Raw genomic sequence first — 19790 nt, forward strand, 5'->3', positions numbered from 1 at the left:
CAAATTTGTATGACTGTCTCTAGAAAAACTGTCTCATAATGAATACATTGTACAACATTTCGGGTGAACGTAATAGAAAATTGTTAGAAATCACTGGGTTGGTGTATGGCTTGCATTTTGTGAGTAATTACCTGTATACTGCTTAGTGTATATGCAGATAATGCATAATTAAGAATCAGCATGAACAAATTTGTAGCCTAAAACACTTTTTTGAGAAAACCTAGTTGGTATGCAGGCTTTTGAAGTATGTTTACAAAACTTGTTGACTTGTCAAATAAATTAAGTGTATATGAAGTGAGCTATTGTATAAGTGGTTGGCTTGTAACTAACTTGCAACAAAACTCATTGTAGCCCCTCAAGAGGGAGACCAATGGTCACAGTGGAGTGATTGGCAGCCCTGTTCTGCTTCATGTGGTACTGGAGAAAGCGCAAGAGTCCGAGAATGTTTGGATATTTCTTCATCCATTGTGTATAGCGGCAGGTGTAGTTCAGGCCAGAGTTATGACTTAAAAAAATGTTCAGGAAAAGATTGCAGTGCTGGGTTGTGGGGGGAGTGGTCACAATGTTCTGTGACCTGTGGAGTTGGGTCCAGACACAGGTGGTTATAAAAATTAAGATTAAGTCATAAAGATTTTTAATACTATTTTAGATATATGTTTATTATATTTATTGTTTTGACCTTCTTAAAAAATTGTTGCTTTGCACATTTTTGCCACCAGTTTATACATATTTAGCATTTTTATGCATAGCACAAAAGATTGTGTTAGTTTTTGTGTAATTTTATTAATTTTAACTGAGACAGGACATGATTCAAGCAAATTATTATCTGTTAAATTTAATTGTTTGTTGCTTTTTAGATCATCTTGTTGTTATCCAAATATTAAACACGAAACTGAGTTATGTCAGAATGTTGCATGTCCACCAGGTACATTTTGGTATCAGGGGTACTTGTTTGTTGTAAGATTAACTTAAATGTACATAGTTAGCAGCTTAATATCTAACATTTAATTAACATTCTCCGTTTGAAATCCTAAGCCAGATAGTTTAAAATCACATTTTACTACATGAAAGTTTGTGATATAAATGGTGCTCATGCAGATGTGACATCGTGGAGTGAATGGTCGTTATGGGGATTATGTTCACACAGTTGTGGCATTGGATGGCGCCGCAGAGAAAGGAAGTGTGTAGATGTAACGTGGAATGTGGTGGCTCCACATTTATGTCCTGTGCAGTTTATAGGTGATGTTGAAATGGGAAATTGTGCGACAACACAGTGTAATGGCACAGGTAAAGCATTTTGCAATATTTACCGGAATTTTGAATAATTATACTTAGTTTAGAATCTGTTAATTTCTAACCCTGTGTATATATTTTTTACTAATCTCATTTTTGAAATACCGTTTTTTTCATTAGGACATAAATATTTTTATTGTACATGTGTGTGATGTGACAATTTTGCCCAAGGTGTAAAACCCCAAATAACAATTTGACTTGTATTGGAATTTATAGAATTATGCATAAATGTCCACATAATATAACTTTGTATGGCTGTAGTTTTCCCAAAAGTCATAACTAACATTGTGTGGTAGTTCATGTTTTCTTTGTTTTTTCGTCTGTTGTCATAAAATGGGCCAAGGTAATGTCAAAGTTAAACAAACTGTGAAAAGAGTTCATAGAAGTTTATTTGCTTTGTTTCAATGTAATTGATTGTAGCGGCCCCTGGTTGGAATGAATGGGGAACTTGGACAGAATGTTCAAAAACCTGTGGTTCTGCTGTTTCTATGAGGTAACAAAGTGGCCTCATGTCTTAAAATGCTATTGTTATGTGCTGATGTCCATTGCATTAATATTTATTGTTTTATCAGACTTATGATGTTCAAAATCATATAGCCTGTTTGAGTGCTTGTTGCAATCATGGGGAAAGTTTAAGTTGCTAAATTTTATTGTGGCATTCTTAGACATAGAATATGCCCACCTGGAGGTTTGTGCGACGGGGTTAGGAGTGAAATGGCTGCCTGCATGTTCGGGCCTTGTCCTGAAAGAAACAAGACTTACGGTAACTAATATTATGGACAGAAAATTAAGTAAAACTTCATATTGTAGGTTGGGTATACAATGTAATTTAAGTACTAAGTACTATGCCTGGCAGCATCAGCAACAAACTATTTAAATGGGTATACAATGGTCTATTTGTTGGTTGTAAGGTGATATAAAACCCTTTTTTCAATAAATGTAATAATATATTTTTTTTCAAAAGTTTTTCTTCGACAAGCAACTCTTACTTTTCTTCGTTTCAAATAAACCTTCATTACAACATATTATTCTTCTTCTCCAATAAATGTTGTTCCATATTTTCCTAGTTGTGTCGCCATCATGGGGTCCATGGAGTGGGTGGTCATTGTGTGCAAAGACATGCGGAGAAGGAATAACCAACAGAAGAAGGTTTTGTTTTGGGGAAAACTATGCAATTGTCCCAGAGTGTGTCGGGCCTTCCATTAATAGTGATGTTGATACAGAACTTGGCTCCTGCTTTAAACAAGTAAACAGTTGTTTTCTTCAGCAAGCTTTTCCATACCATCATTTAAAAGGTTTTCCGCAGGTTTTCTGTAACAGTATCTAAGAATGTATCCAATCTCATTGTTCTTAATACCTTACTCTCTACAAAAGACCTTGAAAAACTACTCCATGTGCCAAATCCAACCCACTGGGCCTTTTAGTTAGGCCAATTGGATGTCAGTATCTGTGTGTAGCATTCTTCATTTTGAAAGTGAAAAATGAAAGTGACTTTAGTTTGTGTGATTTTTTTGATTTTCAGATTTTTGATTATACCTTGTAACACTTTGGCTTAAATGCTTTTTGCACACTTCATAATTAAATCACATTACCTGTTGGGCCACCTGTTAAATTTTGGTTAAATTGTGATTTTTAGTCGTGCCCTGATCTGAATGCACCTGGGAGTGACGGAGATCAAACGTTCCAAGTTTTCTCAGAGGCTGAAGAAGAACCCCGATGGTCGCTGTGGACTGAATGGGGGACATGTAGTCAGACTTGTGGGCTAGGTATCAGTGAAAGGTAAGAAATGATAAGTTTTTGTATTGCAAGATGACTTACAAACCTTATGTATAGAAGGAGCAAAACCTGCTCCAATCTATTGTAAAGTTGTGTTTTTTTATGTTGTAAGTAATCCACAAAAGAAGTTTATGATATATCAACCATATCAGTGTAACATACTAATCGTAGTTAATGGGATACTAAGTGCGTCAATAATAGAAAGTTGCTGCAGATTTTACTCAAAATTTAACCCTATATTAATGTTGATCTTGTTTTGACTAAATTCAACCAGGCGGGCAAAACTGTTTCTAACTTATTTCTGGTTTCTTTGCTGATGTTAATATTCCGGGTTGTAGATCGAGAATTTGCCTGGATGGTGACATCGGTGAACCAGGCTGCATTGGAAATGCAACTGAAACGATAGAATGTACTTCAATACCATGTGAGCATTTTTCTTGTAGCATAAAACTGACCTTATTCTTACAATATGGTGTAATAAAAGCCTTTGTCCATTGAACTATCCATAATTATTCCACAGGCAATTTTAGTAACTCTGCAATGTGGGCTTCCTGGCAGGACTGGTCCAGTTGTTCTTATGTTTGCAACGGAACCAAAACTCGCTTTAGAAATTGTTTTATGGCAGATATTATTGTGAACATGTGCAAGGGAGATGGTTTGCAGACTGCAGTTTGCCATGAGAAGGTGGGGTTATAATTTAACTTCGGATGTGGAAAATTCGACTAGAATTTGTATCGTAATGACATTAGATCAGTACAATAGTTGTGCACTCTGTGGAATGGTTTCGTGTTTCTTAGGGGTGTTAAATATGCGTAGTATATGTTTACAAAAATTTGCGATCAAATGACTACAACTATGCCTGGCCACAGAAAAGAGTCCAAACAGAAGAAAAAAAATATGCGCTATTTCTCCAAAAGGCTGAGATTCGGCCACTAATCGCACAGATTCATCAATTTAAACCTATATTAATACACCAAGTTGAAATTGACCCGGGTGCAAATTACGGCTACTTTCGAGGTCGATGACAAAAAAAAACGTTAATGTTGATAGTCAAGTGCTCAACACATTTAAAAATTGCACAGTGCAAAACACAAGATCTGTTTTATTGCAATGGGTTTGGTGGTTTTATTTGTTGTTTTTTACTATTTTAAGGGATGCCCAAGCTATGTTGAAATATCATCAACCACGATTTTAACACCATCAACCACGTTTTTAACATCGCACAGTACCAACCCAGCAGGTGGTGCATTCCAAAACTTGTGTTTTTAAACAAGCAACAATTGTTGTGTATTCACCAACAGTATACATTTTTGTGGTGGCCCAAGTAAATTTGGATTGTGTTGGTGGGTGGATTGGAATGTTAGATGTGAATGGAGATGGTTTGGAAGATCTTGCTTGTATTTTGAACTTCCATTCGTTGTGAGCACTTTAAACTGGCTTATGAGCGTGTTTGTGTTGTGTTTGTACAAATATAATGTTTCTGTTGCTGCAAGAACAGACTATTAAATTGTGTTTGTACTTTCAAGACTTGTTCTAACCAACCAAGGAAACAACAGTTTATTGAAAACAGAAAATATATCGGCCAACTTTTGTCCTTCATCAAATGGCGTTTTTCTCACTGGAGACTTTGATGGGGACGGCTCTGATGATATTCTTTGCTTTAACAGATTTGAAAAGTATGAATTTCGCATTTATGCATCATATAAAAAATATTGTGTTTGCCAGGTCGTCGGTTATCACGCTTTCCCGCAATGGAAGTTTCGCCGACTACACTGAGATGCATGAGTGGAACTCGGGAGAGTTTTGTGTTAATTCTACTTCCACTATTACAACCGAACTTATGGACGATGACAACAAAAGCGATTTATTGTGTGTCGAAGAAAGTGGAAAAACACAAGTTTTGATAAACACTTGGCCCTAAATCCCAAAAAGACGACTTCTGTAAATAAAATTCGTTGTGTTGGGTAGAAACTGCTTCCAACTGTTTTTGATTGGTGACCATCGTATAATGGAAATACCGTGCTTAAGAAAATTTTGTTTACAACTTTGTTGGTGACATTTAAATCGGTTTTTAGATTAAATGTGATTTAATACTGTCCTAAAAATATTCAAAAATTAGAATGTTGCCCTGAAAATGAAATATATTAGTTGTGGAAGTGTTCGGTAAAAGTTCGTCTGCAAATCTAGTCACGTGCTTTTAATTATTGTAATTATTTTTGTTGGGATTTGAATAAAAATGGAAGAACCGGAAGGTTTTAGATTTCCGTTTCCATCTGCAGAGCGTGATTACAATGTGTATGTATCAAAACCAGAGGTTCCTAGTCGCAGACGACATTCCAAACATAAGAAAGAGCGGGAGGCAATTGTCGGCACCTCTGCGGGTAGGCTATTATTTTTAAATTGCTTTCTTTGCCAAAAAACGGCAATGACGAAAATATGTAGGTTTAAAAACGGTAATAAATCAATGTCTTTTAAATCTTCGTGTGATATGCACACAGAAAAAAATGGAATAGAGTTTGTGACATTTTTATTTACAGCGGCAAAACGCATAAAATCAAAGCAAAACTCTTCGAGGAGGTGTCGGAAGTTAGCAATAGCCTTTATTTGTTTTCTTTTGCTTGGTGGTGCAACTGGAGTTCTTCTATACTGTAAGCCTAAAAGAATAACTTCATATTTTTATCATGATTTGCTATAGGCTAAATGTGATCAGGTAGGCTAATGAGAAACAAAAAATATAAGCTGCAAAATTCCTCTATGTAAAGGTCAACAGAATGTCATCTGGCTTTATAAGCAGCTATTAAGATTGTATTGAACTGTGTTACTTTTGCTTTTATGTAGTTTTTCTTCTTCAAGATGTTGTTGTTGGCAGTGATTTGTGCAACTACTTTGAAGAACCAACTGCTTATGATATTTTAAAATGTGAAAGTAAGAATGTCTCTGTTTCTTAATAAATCTTTTCTGTAGAGTTATTTTCGGTACACTTTTGTACATGCTGGCCCAGTTCTAAAGTGTATTCTTGTTGCTTGTAGAATATAGACAAGGTGTCTCTTGTTCATTTGACACAACCCAGTGTACGACGACATGTGATCTTGGTTATGTGCAAAACCAGTACGGATGCCAAATTAACTGTGATTGCGCATTGGGTGGAATTATGCAAACTGATATTACTTTTAATCCAATAAACATTCAGTCAGTCTTAAATGTAAGTTATGTGTGAAACTAGTTTATTTTTACCACTGTAAACAATTATGTATCTGTGGATAAAACTGACTAAGGAAATTTTTTATCTATCTCAGTAAGAAAGTTAATACTGTTATTAATGCAGGCATATATTTCTGAAGAAGATTCTTCCATTGGTAGATTATCTGAAGGAACAGTGCTGCAAAAAAATATTTGGGATCTTTACAATGTTGCTGGACGGTGGAGAATACCTTACATTATTTCTGATGAAATAGGTTGAAGATGTTTCTGCCAATATGTTTAGGCCTTTTAATTTTTTTTTTTTTAAGAATTTATTGTTGGGGTTACGTTACATTATATATATATTCTTTTTTTGCAGTGACTGGCAGCCTTTTACACAATGCAATACAAGAGGCAACAGCAGCAATATCCAACAAAACTTGCATCGATTTCTTTCCCAAAGTATCAGAGATTGACTTTATCGAATTTTCATCATTTGGTCACGGTTGTAGGTTAGCTGGAAAAAACGCAATTGCTTGAGTAAAAATAGAAACATTATTGTTCTTCTTGTATTGCAGATTTGTGTCATTAGTCAAGTAGTTGCTGCTGTAATATATTTGCTAAATAATTATGAAATTGGAGAGCTGCAGACAGGATGTACACGCACTGTTTCGACCTGTAAGGTCTCATCAGTGCATCTGTTGACAGTGGCACTGTGCTAGCTTTAACACTAGTGGGTACACTAATTTCCACTTTGTGGTACCTTTCGGTCAACGTCGATCTGTTGGGTACCCTATGCTGAGTACCAAACAGTGCATGTACACCCCAATATAATTAATAAATTATTTCCAAAAATGAGAGCTGAAAATTTAAGAAATCTTTTATTTATCAACCCAAAATGTTCATCATGAAATTATAAGTTTTTTTCCAACTAACATTTGCCACCCAAGTATATTAGTTCATCCTTTTTTATTGTTGTTAGATCAGCTGTGGGTCGCATCGGTGGAAAGCAGTCGGTGGCGCTTGGCACTAATTGTAATTACTCAGCTGTGATCCAACACCAACTTCTCCACGTGTTGGGTTTCTGGCATGAAGACTCCAGGCCTGATAGAGATGATTATGTGATAGTAAATTTGGATAATGTTGCCAAAAGTAAAGATTACATTTAATATAGGACTGTTTTTACAATGTCCAGTTTGCTAAATATTCAGAAACAATATTGAAAACTATGATATTTTGTGTTTTTTTGGCCAGCCTATTTTTAATTATAATATTGTGCCTTTTTCGGGCAACTTGACTTTAATTTTTTTGTTCCATGAACATGTTTTTTATTGCAAGAAAAATTCTGTTACAGGCATTAACATATTTTATCTTGATATCTTGTTTTGTCCTGAAAACCTGTAAGCAAAATATTTTAGACTTAGATGTTTAAATATTTCTGTTTTGTGCAATTCAGAGTAATGGAAGTTGGCTTTAGTAATATCACACTTAATGTAAGACATCAATTGTTTTACAGAAAACCACTTTAATTTTAAGGAAATGGGCAGAATGTATTTTGACAATCTCAGCATTCCATATGATGTTAACTCCATCATGCACTTGGATGGATTTGCTCTTTCAGAAAATAACAAGGCAACAATTGTAAATAAAACAAGTGGAAAACCAATTAAAGCCCGAAGGTCAAAACTAAGTGAGGATGATATAAAACGAATCAAAAAAGTTTACGATTGCCCAGATCACGACTTTACAGGTATGTCTTTATAAACTTTACATCTTACAGTAGGATTCTTTTTGAATAAGCGTTGTTTTTAGTGATACTAATGATGCCCAATTATAGGCGAAGTATCTAAAACAACTGAAAGACAAAGGACTTACGTTTGCTCTTATGTAACTTGTTAAAAAATCAGATACCAAGCCTTTGTTACCATAAGACTGTCGGGAAATTCCTGCACAAATGTTAAGATTTCTGCTTAAAACAAGAAATAATAGGTTATTGTCTTGCCCAAATTCTCGGACTTCATCGACATTTTAAATTATATAAATAAACATGAAACTAATAATATTCACTGGGTTGCTGGCTGCACTGATTAAGCCTTATAGGTCGAAACTTTAAATTACGTTCAATTGATTCCTCATCTGCTGAGTATGTGCCCTATATTAATTCTTTAAAGTTTCTATGGATGATGTTGATCACCACTGGTCAGAATGGACTGGGTGGTTTCCCTGTTCTGCAACCTGTGGTACTGGACATAGGGTTCGATTAAGGGAATGTTTGGATCTGGCAGGCGAGCTGGTTTGGCAAGGCATGTGTCAAGGGGAAAATCGCATGTACAAGAAGTGTGGGGAATCACCTTGCAACAATGACCTGTGGGCACCTTGGTCATCGTGTTCTGTGTCTTGCGGGATCGGTCAAAAGCACAGGTGTGTGACTCCCACATTAAATCAAGCATGACCAGGTGAATCATAAAGTATAGAAATATGCAATCAAATGAATGTACATGAGATTATATTGTTTAGAAACACATTTCTTGTTCTACATATTCCCTAAATTTGTCAGTTTCTGACACTTGTTTCAGTTTTGCAGAATGAAACATGACCTGATAAATCATGTAGAAAATCTACTACAAAATGAATGCAATTTTTATTTGAAACACGCTTTGTTTTATTCTGTAAATATCCTAGAAGTTAATAGTTTGGCAGCATTGTAAACACTGGCATTTCTAAACCTTTGTTGTGTTCCCAGGACTTCTTGTTGTTACCCATTGGAGAGATATGAAATTGCATCTTGTGGTCTCGCTCCATGCCTTTCCCAAGGTTTCTTCATTTATTTGTGATTTTAAACCAGGACCTCTGTATGTATACGAACAACTCCACTTGGACTCTTTGCATTTTTTCCGTCTTGCTGTAATTCCCATCAAAACTTTAAACAGCCATCACAGTAGATGTCTCTGTAGAATATTTTCTCTTTCGTCAATCTCTGCAACTGCTTTTTCAGAGGAGTTTTCCTGGGGTCTGTGGTTGTCATGGTTACCATGCTCCAACACTTGTGGGAGAGGGTTCAGGAAGAGGAAAAGGAGGTGCGTGGATCGTTTCTACGAGACCTCCAACATCACCATGTGTCCACAGACGGTCCCTTCCCACCAGGAGAGTGAACTTTGTGCCACGGAATCTTGCAATGTTACAGGTGACTTAATTGCCACCGATGTTACCTGGCATATTTACGTTAATACAGCTACGTTTGGGTTTCATCATGATTTGACATAAGGGAGCAGAACAACATCTTGCTCCCCAGCTAACTGTTGTGAAGACAAATTTTGTTTTAGACTGTTTGTCTACAAAGTAATTGGTTTATTTACCATTTACCGTTAAACAATTAATTTGAGGCTGTAAAAATTCATATTATAGAACAAAAAATATTTTGATCACTTGCGAGCTGCATTTTCCTTGGGTTGATAAACATGCAAACAAAATATTGTTGCTATCCAGGTTTCACAGGTACGTTGTCAGAGTGGGGTATATGGAGTGATTGTTCTCTAACTTGCGGCAACGGACAAATGAGAAGGTGCGTGCGTGTGTGTGTGGAAAAGAAATTTTGACTTTCTAAATACAACGACCCAAGTATTTTGTGAAATAGTTGTCTTTTTATTGTGTTTTGACATAGCCTTAGGGACTTGTTGCCTTTTGTTAATTAGGTTAACTTGCATTTACTGATCAGGGAGCGAACGTGTAGCGGAAATTGCGATGGAATAATGAAAACGGAAACTAGATCTTGTGGAGATCCCTGTCCCATCAGTAAGATGTTTGTTATTTAACTCGCAACATTTTTATAGCTTTTATATTTTGTTTTTAATTGAACAGCTACAATTTAACAATAGCATTAGGGCAAATGAAGTTTTTTGTAAACTTCGTCACGTATGCAACAATTTACAAACACTTTTTTGTGAATTTATGAATGCTCCAGAAGAAGAACATGCCACATACTAGCTTGGTGATAGGAAATATTCGAATAAAGTTGTATTTTACCTTTTCATTACGGTTGCATTGCGGCAGATAGACGATAAAATAACATAAGCAAAGTGGAGCCAATAATATGAATTGTGTAAGCTACAGACAGATGGCCACTGTTTCGACCAAAAAGGTGCAGCTGGTGTAACTTTCAGATGACTTTGCTGACCAAACGGCCAAGCAAAGACTCCCACTTTGTGGTGACTATACAATCGCAGTCATCCGTTGGGCACCAAACTAGGTGCAACCTTACGGAGAAAACAAGGTGGAAACACTATGACCAAGCAAAGCTCAACCAATAGTGCCGTCAGGCCCCGTGTCACAATGATCATAAGATAAGCAAAGTGGAGCCAATAATATGAACCTTTTAGGTCGAAACAGTGGCCATCTGTCTGCAGCTTACACGATAAAATAACAGTTTGTTCATCACCTCGTTACCTAACATCATTTCTTGTTTATTCTTATTTAAAAAAGGTTCAAACATGGACTTTTTCAAGTAATTTCTTCCCCCCTGGCATGTAACAGCCCCCTGCGTTCTCCATCATATAATGTTTTAACGACTTCCACCACTCTTCACTGAGTGCTTCCAATTCCTCTGTTTTTTCTTTTTCGTGGTTTCCCACGTGACGTCTTTTTCTTGCTCGTAATTCTCGAATCTTCAGTAAATCGTCCGCGAATTTTTCCTGTCCGTACAAATCAACTCTCTTCCATAAAGTGCGGTTGAAGTGTTCGTACAAAGCAATATCCTGAAAAAATTGGGCATTTTAAAATTCTCCCAAAGAAACAGTGGTTGTCATTTCAGAAAAACTCCCCTTCTGGCAGTAAACTAACGTAGATTTTATTTTAACAAACGCATTAACCCTAAATAAGTCTCAAATACAGAACCAAACCTTAGTCAAAATAAATTCTACGTTAGTTTGATAACAGTTGTGCAATTCTAAATTGCAATACCCAAAAACAGTAGCACTAAAGTATTCTGTTAGCCTGATAAACATAAGTATACGTACTATGTTGTTGAGTTGTCGAAATATGTTTTCGTGTTCTCCGCTGGCAAACTCGTACGCTACGTTGAACGTCGGCAATATTCTCTCCAGTATGACGTCATCCCAACCCATACACAGTGTTTCCTGTTTTGAATATACAAGTTTAATTGATCTTAAAACAATTTTTTCACTTAAAGTTTCCACTAAAGAATACGTCATCATCAGTCGCTTCCCGAGATAAAAGTTGCGACGTAAAAAATTCTGTTTTTGGAATGTCGTGAGTTTAAAGAGATTTATTCGTTCGAGAATTCCATTCATCAATGCAGCGGATCCCAATGCTGTGTTATTTGCTGAGCGTCAAACATCGTGAGTTTGTGAATAAGTTTGTTACCAACGCAAATCCTATGGAAAATCCAGACTTTCTCCGACTCCCACTCTCAAGTTATTTCCCATAATTGGTCATATCCTACCTTTTACATTGTTGACCAATATAAGTTTGCTAATATACCTTGAGAAGTAGCAGAGATTCGTCTAAATACTCGTGAAGCAGCACGAGGTCCATATTTTTATCAATCTCATTAATTTGCCTCCCAATTTCTTCTTTATTCTTTAAAGTTGGATCCATTCCGAGGTCATGAGCCTGGTAGTTCTGGAATCTTGTAACAATAAAAACCTTTGTTGAAGAGTGATGTTTGATTTATCCATTCAATAAGAACTTTGCTAGTTAATAATGGGCATACATGTTGCTAGAAACAAATATTATACCACTATAAAATGGTATTTGTGGAATATTTGTACCGAACCGTTCATAGCATAATTTTTGACCTCAAATTGATGCCCATTGGCAGCAAAACAACACAAGATTGTATCTAAATTTTCTTACCACACCTAAAATACCAGGGGATGGATTCGTTCAAAAATCTCGCACATTTTAGAAGGAACTGATTGACATCCAACTTTCCCCCTCCTAACAAATAAGCCAGGGGCATTCCAAAACATCGAGGTTGGTCCTTAAACTTTCCCCTGTAGAAGTTGAATGCTGATAGGAATGCAGATCGTGGTTCTCTTACTATTGAAATGTATCTGAACAACATGGGTGTCGTTGCATTGTTAAAATCTTTTTACGACTCTGAACTGTTCATAGTGTGCATTGAAATGTAAGCGCCACCCTAACGGCGCTTGTATCTTACAATCGAATGAATCAGTTAAAATGAACACCAGTTATAACTGTTGTAGCGTGAACTTGCATTTCAAGGTTATTACTGGCAGGCACACAAAGCAAGTTATCATTAATCCAAGCACTCATATATGCTTTAATCTGCTAGCCGGATAAGAAGCAAAACAAGTCCTACTTTATTTAATAATTATTTTCAGAGTTAACATAATTAAAGTAAAAATATCGTGGGATTCGAATAAATGTAAATGAAAAACAGAGTCGCGACACAGGACGCGCGGAGTCTGTATATAAACAGATTGGTGCAAGACCGTGGTTTCTATTAGGGATGGTTTTGAGTCCATATGTTATCATGAACCATTAAATAACCACAACCCACCTTGTATCTGGTTCAAAACATTTCCGCATTTCCTCTGCATCGAATCTCGTGTGACGGAAGTTGGAGGTTGCGTGTTTGGGGTATTTGTATTCGCACCGGAATCTCCCCGGGTAACCCCCAACAAAGGGGTGGGGTTGGGGGCTCGTTTCTCTCTAAAAAGACCATTTTTTCATGTGCACAAAAACAAACTTGCTATGAAACAGGATAAGTTGAATTGCGGCCTCTGATATTCCCCTAATGTGAATCTGCAAACTTCAATCATTCAATCAGGAAACTTTTATTAATTTCGAAGTATTTCCTGGCCTAATGTATAACAATTTAGATTTGTTAAATCAAGCTTTTTTTTTAATTAACTGAGCTTTTTCGTCTTGTTTCCATTGCATTCTTTTTATTTTTGAAATCACAACATGTTTCCTTACCCCGTGTCTTTCTTGATTTTTCCAATATTTTTGCAACAAGTTCGCAACAGCCGAACTACTCGTCTTGTGGGTTTTCACAAACACAATATTAGTGACTGGTCGGTGACAAGTTCTCGTCCCAAATCTGTGTGATGATTTGTGAAAGTCTAGTTGTGCTGCTGGAGTTGCTCGATCAACAATCTTCACCTGCATGGGGAAAACCCTGAGTTGAAACATAATCAAACCAGCTAACTTTGGTCTGTTGGCTGGAGATAGTTAATAACTATTCATTTTGGGATCCACAAGGACAGTTTTTGAAAATTACGCTTGGTCTGGCAACAATTTCAACACATTAGATATTTTCTTGTATGAGCACGAACAACAAATCAGGCAGCCTCAAAGCAGTGCACATACTTCAACTCAAAGTAGTTCTTAATCATGGCATTGAACCTTTGACGTCAACATAAATTGCCTGTCAATTGTGCTACCAACATGTACACAGCACTTGCCTGTTGGTAGTTATAAGCAAAATACCAGGATATTGTCATAACAATAACAATTCCCGCCGTTAACTTGATGAGACGCAGCTTCAACTTCAACATACTTCGCTCAAATTCCCAACAACACGAAACCACGCACACGAGTGTTTGCAGACTTTCACTTCATTGTATTTCGCCCCGGGCAGTTGCTCCGTTTGATCCAACAATTCTTACGTTTTGCACCGAGAAACCGAGTGCTGTGTCTATCAAAAAGTGATGGACAATGGCTGTCAAAATAACATTTAATAGTCAAGTTTTGTTGCATAATGAAAAAGAAAACTTTATGGCGTGGGTTCGAATTCCGGCGTAGGCTAGAGGATTAAGATATTAGTTTATTGTTCGGTGCAATCTTCTTTGCTAGGAATAACACAAAGCAGTACATTAATGTGCTGCTAGATACACCCAGGGCAGTTATATACCACAACCCTGTTATACATGTAGCTGGTTCGTGGGGCGATTGGTCGGAATGGAGTAATTGTCTCGTACAATGCGTGGGTGACCGGGAGCGTCAGAGGAGGTGTTTTTATCTCCATAACCAGATTGTTCCGACGTGCGAAGGTGGAAACGGGAAAAGTGGACGCCAAAGAGAAATAGAACCTTGCACTCCCGCGGTTAGACCACTGTTTTTGTAAAGAAATAGAACCATTATTGATACGGTGGGCGATCGACAGCCAGCCAGGGGCCTTTGGTCTTTTGATCCAGTTTATTTCTCACTAAACCGCTAGCGCAACTTTAATAAACATAAATTCCAATGCTCGTTTTTTTCACATCGCGAGTCATTTTTTGTCCCCTATTTTGTCAGAAATTTCCAAAATCAAATGCTTACTAGTGTCCATTAAACTGAGGATTTGTCACAAAACAGGCAATTTTATGGTGTTTATCAATGCTATGGAAGTATACATCTAATTATTGTTATTACATTACAATTGTGGTAACGTCCGTATTCCAGTTACGTACTCAACTACGTCGTATTGTAGGTGTGCGTGAACAGCACGTCACGAATGTCTGGACATAAAAAGTTGAATGGTTGGACTCCGTGGACGTCGTGGAGCGGTTGCAGTAAAACGTGCAAATCCGGTGTTCAGTGGAGGTCGGTATCTGTTCGCTAAACACCTCGTTCAAACTTGCTTGCTATAAATAAAATTGCCCTACATTTTCATGTTTAAATCTAAACGTTGAATAATCTCTCTGCAAAACTTTTGATGGAGACGAAAATGTTGACCCAGCATAAGTTTGACTCGTATATTTAAGTATTTTATTATACTGATGCTCAGAATCCGAAAGTGCTTCAGCCAGGATGGGTTTTGTCGTGGGCGTTCATCGGAGATGAATGAATGTAACACCGAGCCCTGTATCAAAGAAACCTCTGTTACACCAAAACCCAAAAGTTAGTAAACAGTGTGACGTCAATATGTTTGTTTGCGTCAAGCAACATGCGAAGAAATTTACAATAATAAAAACATGAAAATACCGATGACAAAAACATATTTCCTTCGTTTTTGTTAGAAAATTTTCCCTGGAGATTGACTGACGGGAATCAGCATAATTTATTTTTCGCCCAACTTTGTGGTGACATTTTCCAGTTAAGAAATGTTGGTAATTGTCGTAGGTGAATCTTCACGCATCACTAACCAGTGGTCGGAATGGACAGGTTGGTCTCATTGTTCTGTGACATGCGGACGGGGTCAGACCAAAAGGTGGGATTGTGTAAATTTATTCCAACTATCTTAGTAACTCCCTGTAGCTTCGCAATAAAACGTTACTTTGAAACCCGTCACACGTCGAGGATGAATGGATTATTGTCGTTGTTTGACGTTGGGTTTTGATTTTACTTAACTTCGCATAATTTATTGTTTTTCTTGCGTTTTAAACTTTGTTGCAGAACGAGAGTGTGTGATGGAAAGTGTGTTGGCCACAAAACAGAGGCGAAATTATGTGAGAAACTTTGTCCAGGTAAGTTGTGGTTTAAAACTGTGGGTACTGATGGGACAGTTTTGGCGAAATTAGAAAACATTAAACTTAACGTAGTGATGAAATTAAATATGCGGGTTTGTGCGTTGTGAATTTCTCCGAACGTTGCTATGCAAAAAACAGTTTTTAGCAAAAAAAAACGATGCTTTTCTGGATTTTTTTAAGGCGTACTTTCATCTGGTTCTTACTAAACTCACTAATTGTGACAACTTTGCTCAGTTGGTACTTGGAGTGTTTGGTCACAATGGACTTCTTGCCCAACCGATTGTCAGGGAACGAGAGAAAGACGTAGGACGTGTTCCCATGACAACCAGATTGTTGCAACTTGCAGTAAAGAAAACGGTGGCCAAACTGGTGAAGAAAACGAAGAGGAAAACTGCGTTCCTGAGGTGGTGACAACTATTTGTCTAATGACGAGAACATTGGACATGCAGGGATTTCTGCAATATTTATAAGTTATTATATTTGGTTTCACTCGGTCGACGATTTCCACGTCTCACTGAAAACTTTACCTGAGCTGCAGACAGCTCGGCACATTGCATCAACTTGTAAGGTCATATCAATGCTGCTGGTGACTGTAGATCGCTAAACCTAGATGGCAAACTGGCAGGGATATGATGTACCTGAATATTTTTGTGGATAAAGCCACCCAGCAACAAGTGGTGTTAGTACAGAAGTGGACAGTTCGGCTAAAGCTGAACAACTTCTTTTTGTCAACGAACTTTTGTCAACCTAAAAATAGTTAGGGAAAGTTTACAATGTTATTGGAGGTGTTCCCAAAACTGATTAGCGCACGGACCACAATATCGTGGATGGCGATCTTATATGTCACATCAATTTCCCGTCCAGTATCCGTGCAGGAAGGTTTAGTAAGAAACGAACGATAACTATCGAAACGTCCTGGAATTGTAATCGCAAAAGCACGAAATCAAGTTATTTTTATAGTCATTATTTCGCTGGAGTGTTCAGGCAGCACATTGAAAAACCCTGTATTACAACTGCTAAAGTTTAGTAAACAAACAACAAAACACAACAACGCTATTGGTTTGGACGAAATTGTCACCTCATGTATTTAAATATTGTCGTCTTTTTGTCATCAACATAAAATTAAACTTTGTTTTTCCGGATGGTTGCACCTGGTTTTGTGCCCAGCGGATGACGATATGACGATGATTGTGTAGTCACCACAAAGTGGAAGTCTTTGCTTGGCCGTTTGGGCAGCAAAGTCGTCTGAAAGTCACACCAGCTGCACTGATGAGACCTTTTAGATCGAAACAGTGGCCATCTGTCTGCAGCTTACACAAATCATATCATTGGTTTTATGCTCATTTGCGTAAAATTGAACGCTGCTAAAAAGACAACACCGAAGTATTTGTGTACAGATGTGCGCAACGGATGATGTTCGTGTGCCGGACGCAAGGTACAACCTCGATAAAGCCGAGTGGGGTACTTGGTCGACCTGGAGTCACTGCAGTAAATCCTGTTTATCCGGTGTACAATGGAGGTTGGTGAAGCTTTACTTTACATCATGCGTGTAAAACGGAGTTCTTATTAATAGCCAAACAGGTGAATTACGACTTCGTACTCCTATAGTTTAATATATGTATAGAAATGTATTGAATCGTGAACAAATACCTAAATGCCTGAATAATTTTAATTTAATGGTGGCCAAAAAAAGTCAATTGTTGTGTGCGCATATGTAGGCTGGCGGCGTTCAAAGGTTGTCCAGCCTGTTGTACAATAATGGAATCATTTACGGAAAATCTACAGTCGCTTGTTCGAGCGAATTGGATGTTTCGTAATGCATTGTTTTATTTTCAACTGCGGTTTGGATGTAGAGAAGTGTTGTGAGGTCGACCTTATACTGTATGAAATCCGTTGTTTTACTAAAATCTACTCTGTGTGCATTCATGTCTTCGCCCACAGAAATAATAACAAACTAGAATCTAAACCTGTAACCTTGTTCTAATAATTTGTGTTTCATCAGATCTTGTTAAGTTGACAATACTATAGTCAGTAGGGTGTAGGGATGTCCACCCCGAGTATTCAGTAAAGTTTGTGTTATTACGAAGATTGAGGAACTGTGTCAGCTCAAGAAAGGATTGCCTGGGCAGATCAACAGAAGGAAGGATTTGTAACAATGGAGGTTGCACTAAGAAAGATTTACTACCACAAGCCAGAACGAGTAAGGGGGGGTTAAGTGTTCGCTGGGAAGTCAAAAGCGACAAGAAGTGTTATATGAGTTGGCGTCAAGCACATTTCAAGCTAATCTCTATCCTTAATGGTCTGATGCACTTTTACTGTCAATTTTGTAAACATTTATTCCAAAAAATCTACAGAAATAAACCATAGAATATTCATGATTTGTGTTCAATTAAACGTGGATTTCTTTCAGCCAGTTTTTTCGACACTTCGACAAACCACTTGGTGGCGTCAAGTGGGTTCTGCAACGGAACTTTGTTGCTCGGCGATTTAAATGCTGATCAGATATCAGATCTAGTGTGCCACTCAGACACTGGATACATGTAAACATATTTCGTTAAGTATTCATTGAACTGTATGATTTTAATTCCATTGTTGTAAAACAACTCATCTTTTATTACGAATATAATGAAGCAACAAAGCCTCTGATTAACGTCAGCAGATTATACTGTGAAAAATCGATTTCGCTCATGCAAGCATCGTCAGTTTTCTGCAAAAATAATATTTGATTTAAATATTCAGAATATTTACTCCTTTTTTTTTATCATAAAATAGAAATCGTTAAAAATACAAAATGGTTTTTATTCGACTGTTCCTCAGCTGATCAAATCCAACAATATTTTTTAGGTCGGTAAAACTCGCCAGGAATAGGTTGGACTACCCGTCTGTGACCTGGGAAGCCATGACGTCATTTTGTTTATACGGTGTCGTAATAATTGCTGATTTTGAGGGCGATGGAAGGGATGACGTCATTTGTTACAGTTCTGGGTAAATTTCCCTACTTTTTAAAAAATTTCTGGGATGATTTTTTGAGTCTGGCAAAAAGGTGCTGAACAAATTTGTGGTTATTGTTTCTATGGTGATGTATAAACATATTGTGCGACGAAACTTCTGGTAATTTTGGTTTGTGTTTTGCAACGGTTTGTTGATATTCCGATTCATGGTTTTGCTCATTTCCATCGGGTTCGACAGGGGAGCGACCCCGTATTTCCTAGAATTGAACCTTGCTTGGCTGGTTTAGTTTCACTGAAAGTTTTTCTTGACATTCGCAGATTCAGTGGTGTGGAAATATCAGTGGTGAAATGGGTGCCCAACTACATGAATCACACCGACCCAATATACCTTTTCCTTCCCGGAAGCTGTGATACATCCACCGTAATTCCCGGTTCATTTGATGTCGGGTCAGCACTCGATTTTGCATGTATTGCTGGCGGTGCAACTCACACCTTGGTGTTAAACCCGTGACTGAACGCTGACTTCATGAAAGACTTGTTTTTGATAACTGCCGTTTGAGGAAATCGTTATCATACGGAGAGAGGGTCTGGCCTATGTTAAAGCAAAGTTAACGTTATTTTGTTCAGAGAATAAATGTGAGCTTCTGATGTTTATTTTTAACAGCCTCTGCAGTTTTTACGGCAACATCGTCGTCTTGCGGATTAAATGTTGATTAGAGCACTGTCGCAAGGTGGCGCTAGCGTTTAGTACACATAAATTTTATGTGAAACGCGTTGCTGTTGATACTTACTAACAACCAAACCCTCACTGGCGTCTTGGGTTGTGCAAGTCGTCGCAAAGTAATATTATGATATATTTAATAAACGGTGTCTTTATGAATCAGTATGTTTCGGAACAGAATGCATGATGGCTCTGAAATTACTTGGACTGCGACCAAATCTTAATGAAGCTGAATTATCGGCGATTAGTAAATACACTAAAGCGTATAATTAAACTTCTGGGATTTAACCAACGATGAATGTGGAAAGACCAAAAGAAAAGCTGTCAGTGACGTAAACACAAGGATTTTGTGAATTATCACTTTTCGGTTACTCAAATGTTGTTTCTCTAAACCTTCACAAAGAAGTGAATTTAGTCAAATTCCAAATCAAAAAT

The 19790-nt window shown here is 37.3% G+C and overlaps 1 protein-coding gene and 1 pseudogene across 1 annotated transcript; one reads left to right on the plus strand and one right to left on the minus strand.

Annotated features, from left to right (window-relative positions):
- The first annotated feature begins 38 nt into the window (after positions 1-38).
- LOC145899881 (uncharacterized) lies at positions 39-19145 on the plus strand (annotated as a pseudogene).
- On the minus strand, positions 10137-13811 carry LOC145898939 (galactosylceramide sulfotransferase-like). The gene is made up of 7 exons (XM_082987613.1): positions 13698-13811; positions 13210-13395; positions 12791-12942; positions 12126-12320; positions 11746-11893; positions 11262-11381; positions 10137-11000 (listed from the first exon to the last, which is right to left on the minus strand). The coding sequence occupies exons 1-7, from the start codon at positions 13788-13790 to the stop codon at positions 10731-10733; spliced, it is 1164 nt and encodes a 387-aa protein (XP_082843739.1). The 5' UTR covers positions 13791-13811; the 3' UTR covers positions 10137-10730.
- Positions 19146-19790: the final 645 nt, after the last annotated feature.

This window comes from Ascidia mentula, chromosome 4 (genome assembly GCF_947561715.1).
Source record: "Ascidia mentula chromosome 4, kaAscMent1.1, whole genome shotgun sequence".
In the NCBI taxonomy this organism is placed as follows: Eukaryota; Metazoa; Chordata; class Ascidiacea; order Phlebobranchia; family Ascidiidae; genus Ascidia; species Ascidia mentula.

Coding starts and splice junctions, on each gene's coding strand:
- LOC145898939 (XM_082987613.1), bottom strand. CDS start 13,790: ATGTTGAAGTTGAAGCTGCGTCTCATCAAGTTAACGGCGGGAATTGTT. Junction 11,894..12,125: donor TCCATCCCCTGGTATTTTAG/GTGTGGTAAGAA, acceptor TATTGTTACAAG/ATTCCAGAACTACCAGGCTC. Junction 11,382..11,745: donor AATCTCTGCTACTTCTCAAG/GTATATTAGCAA, acceptor TATTCAAAACAG/GAAACACTGTGTATGGGTTG.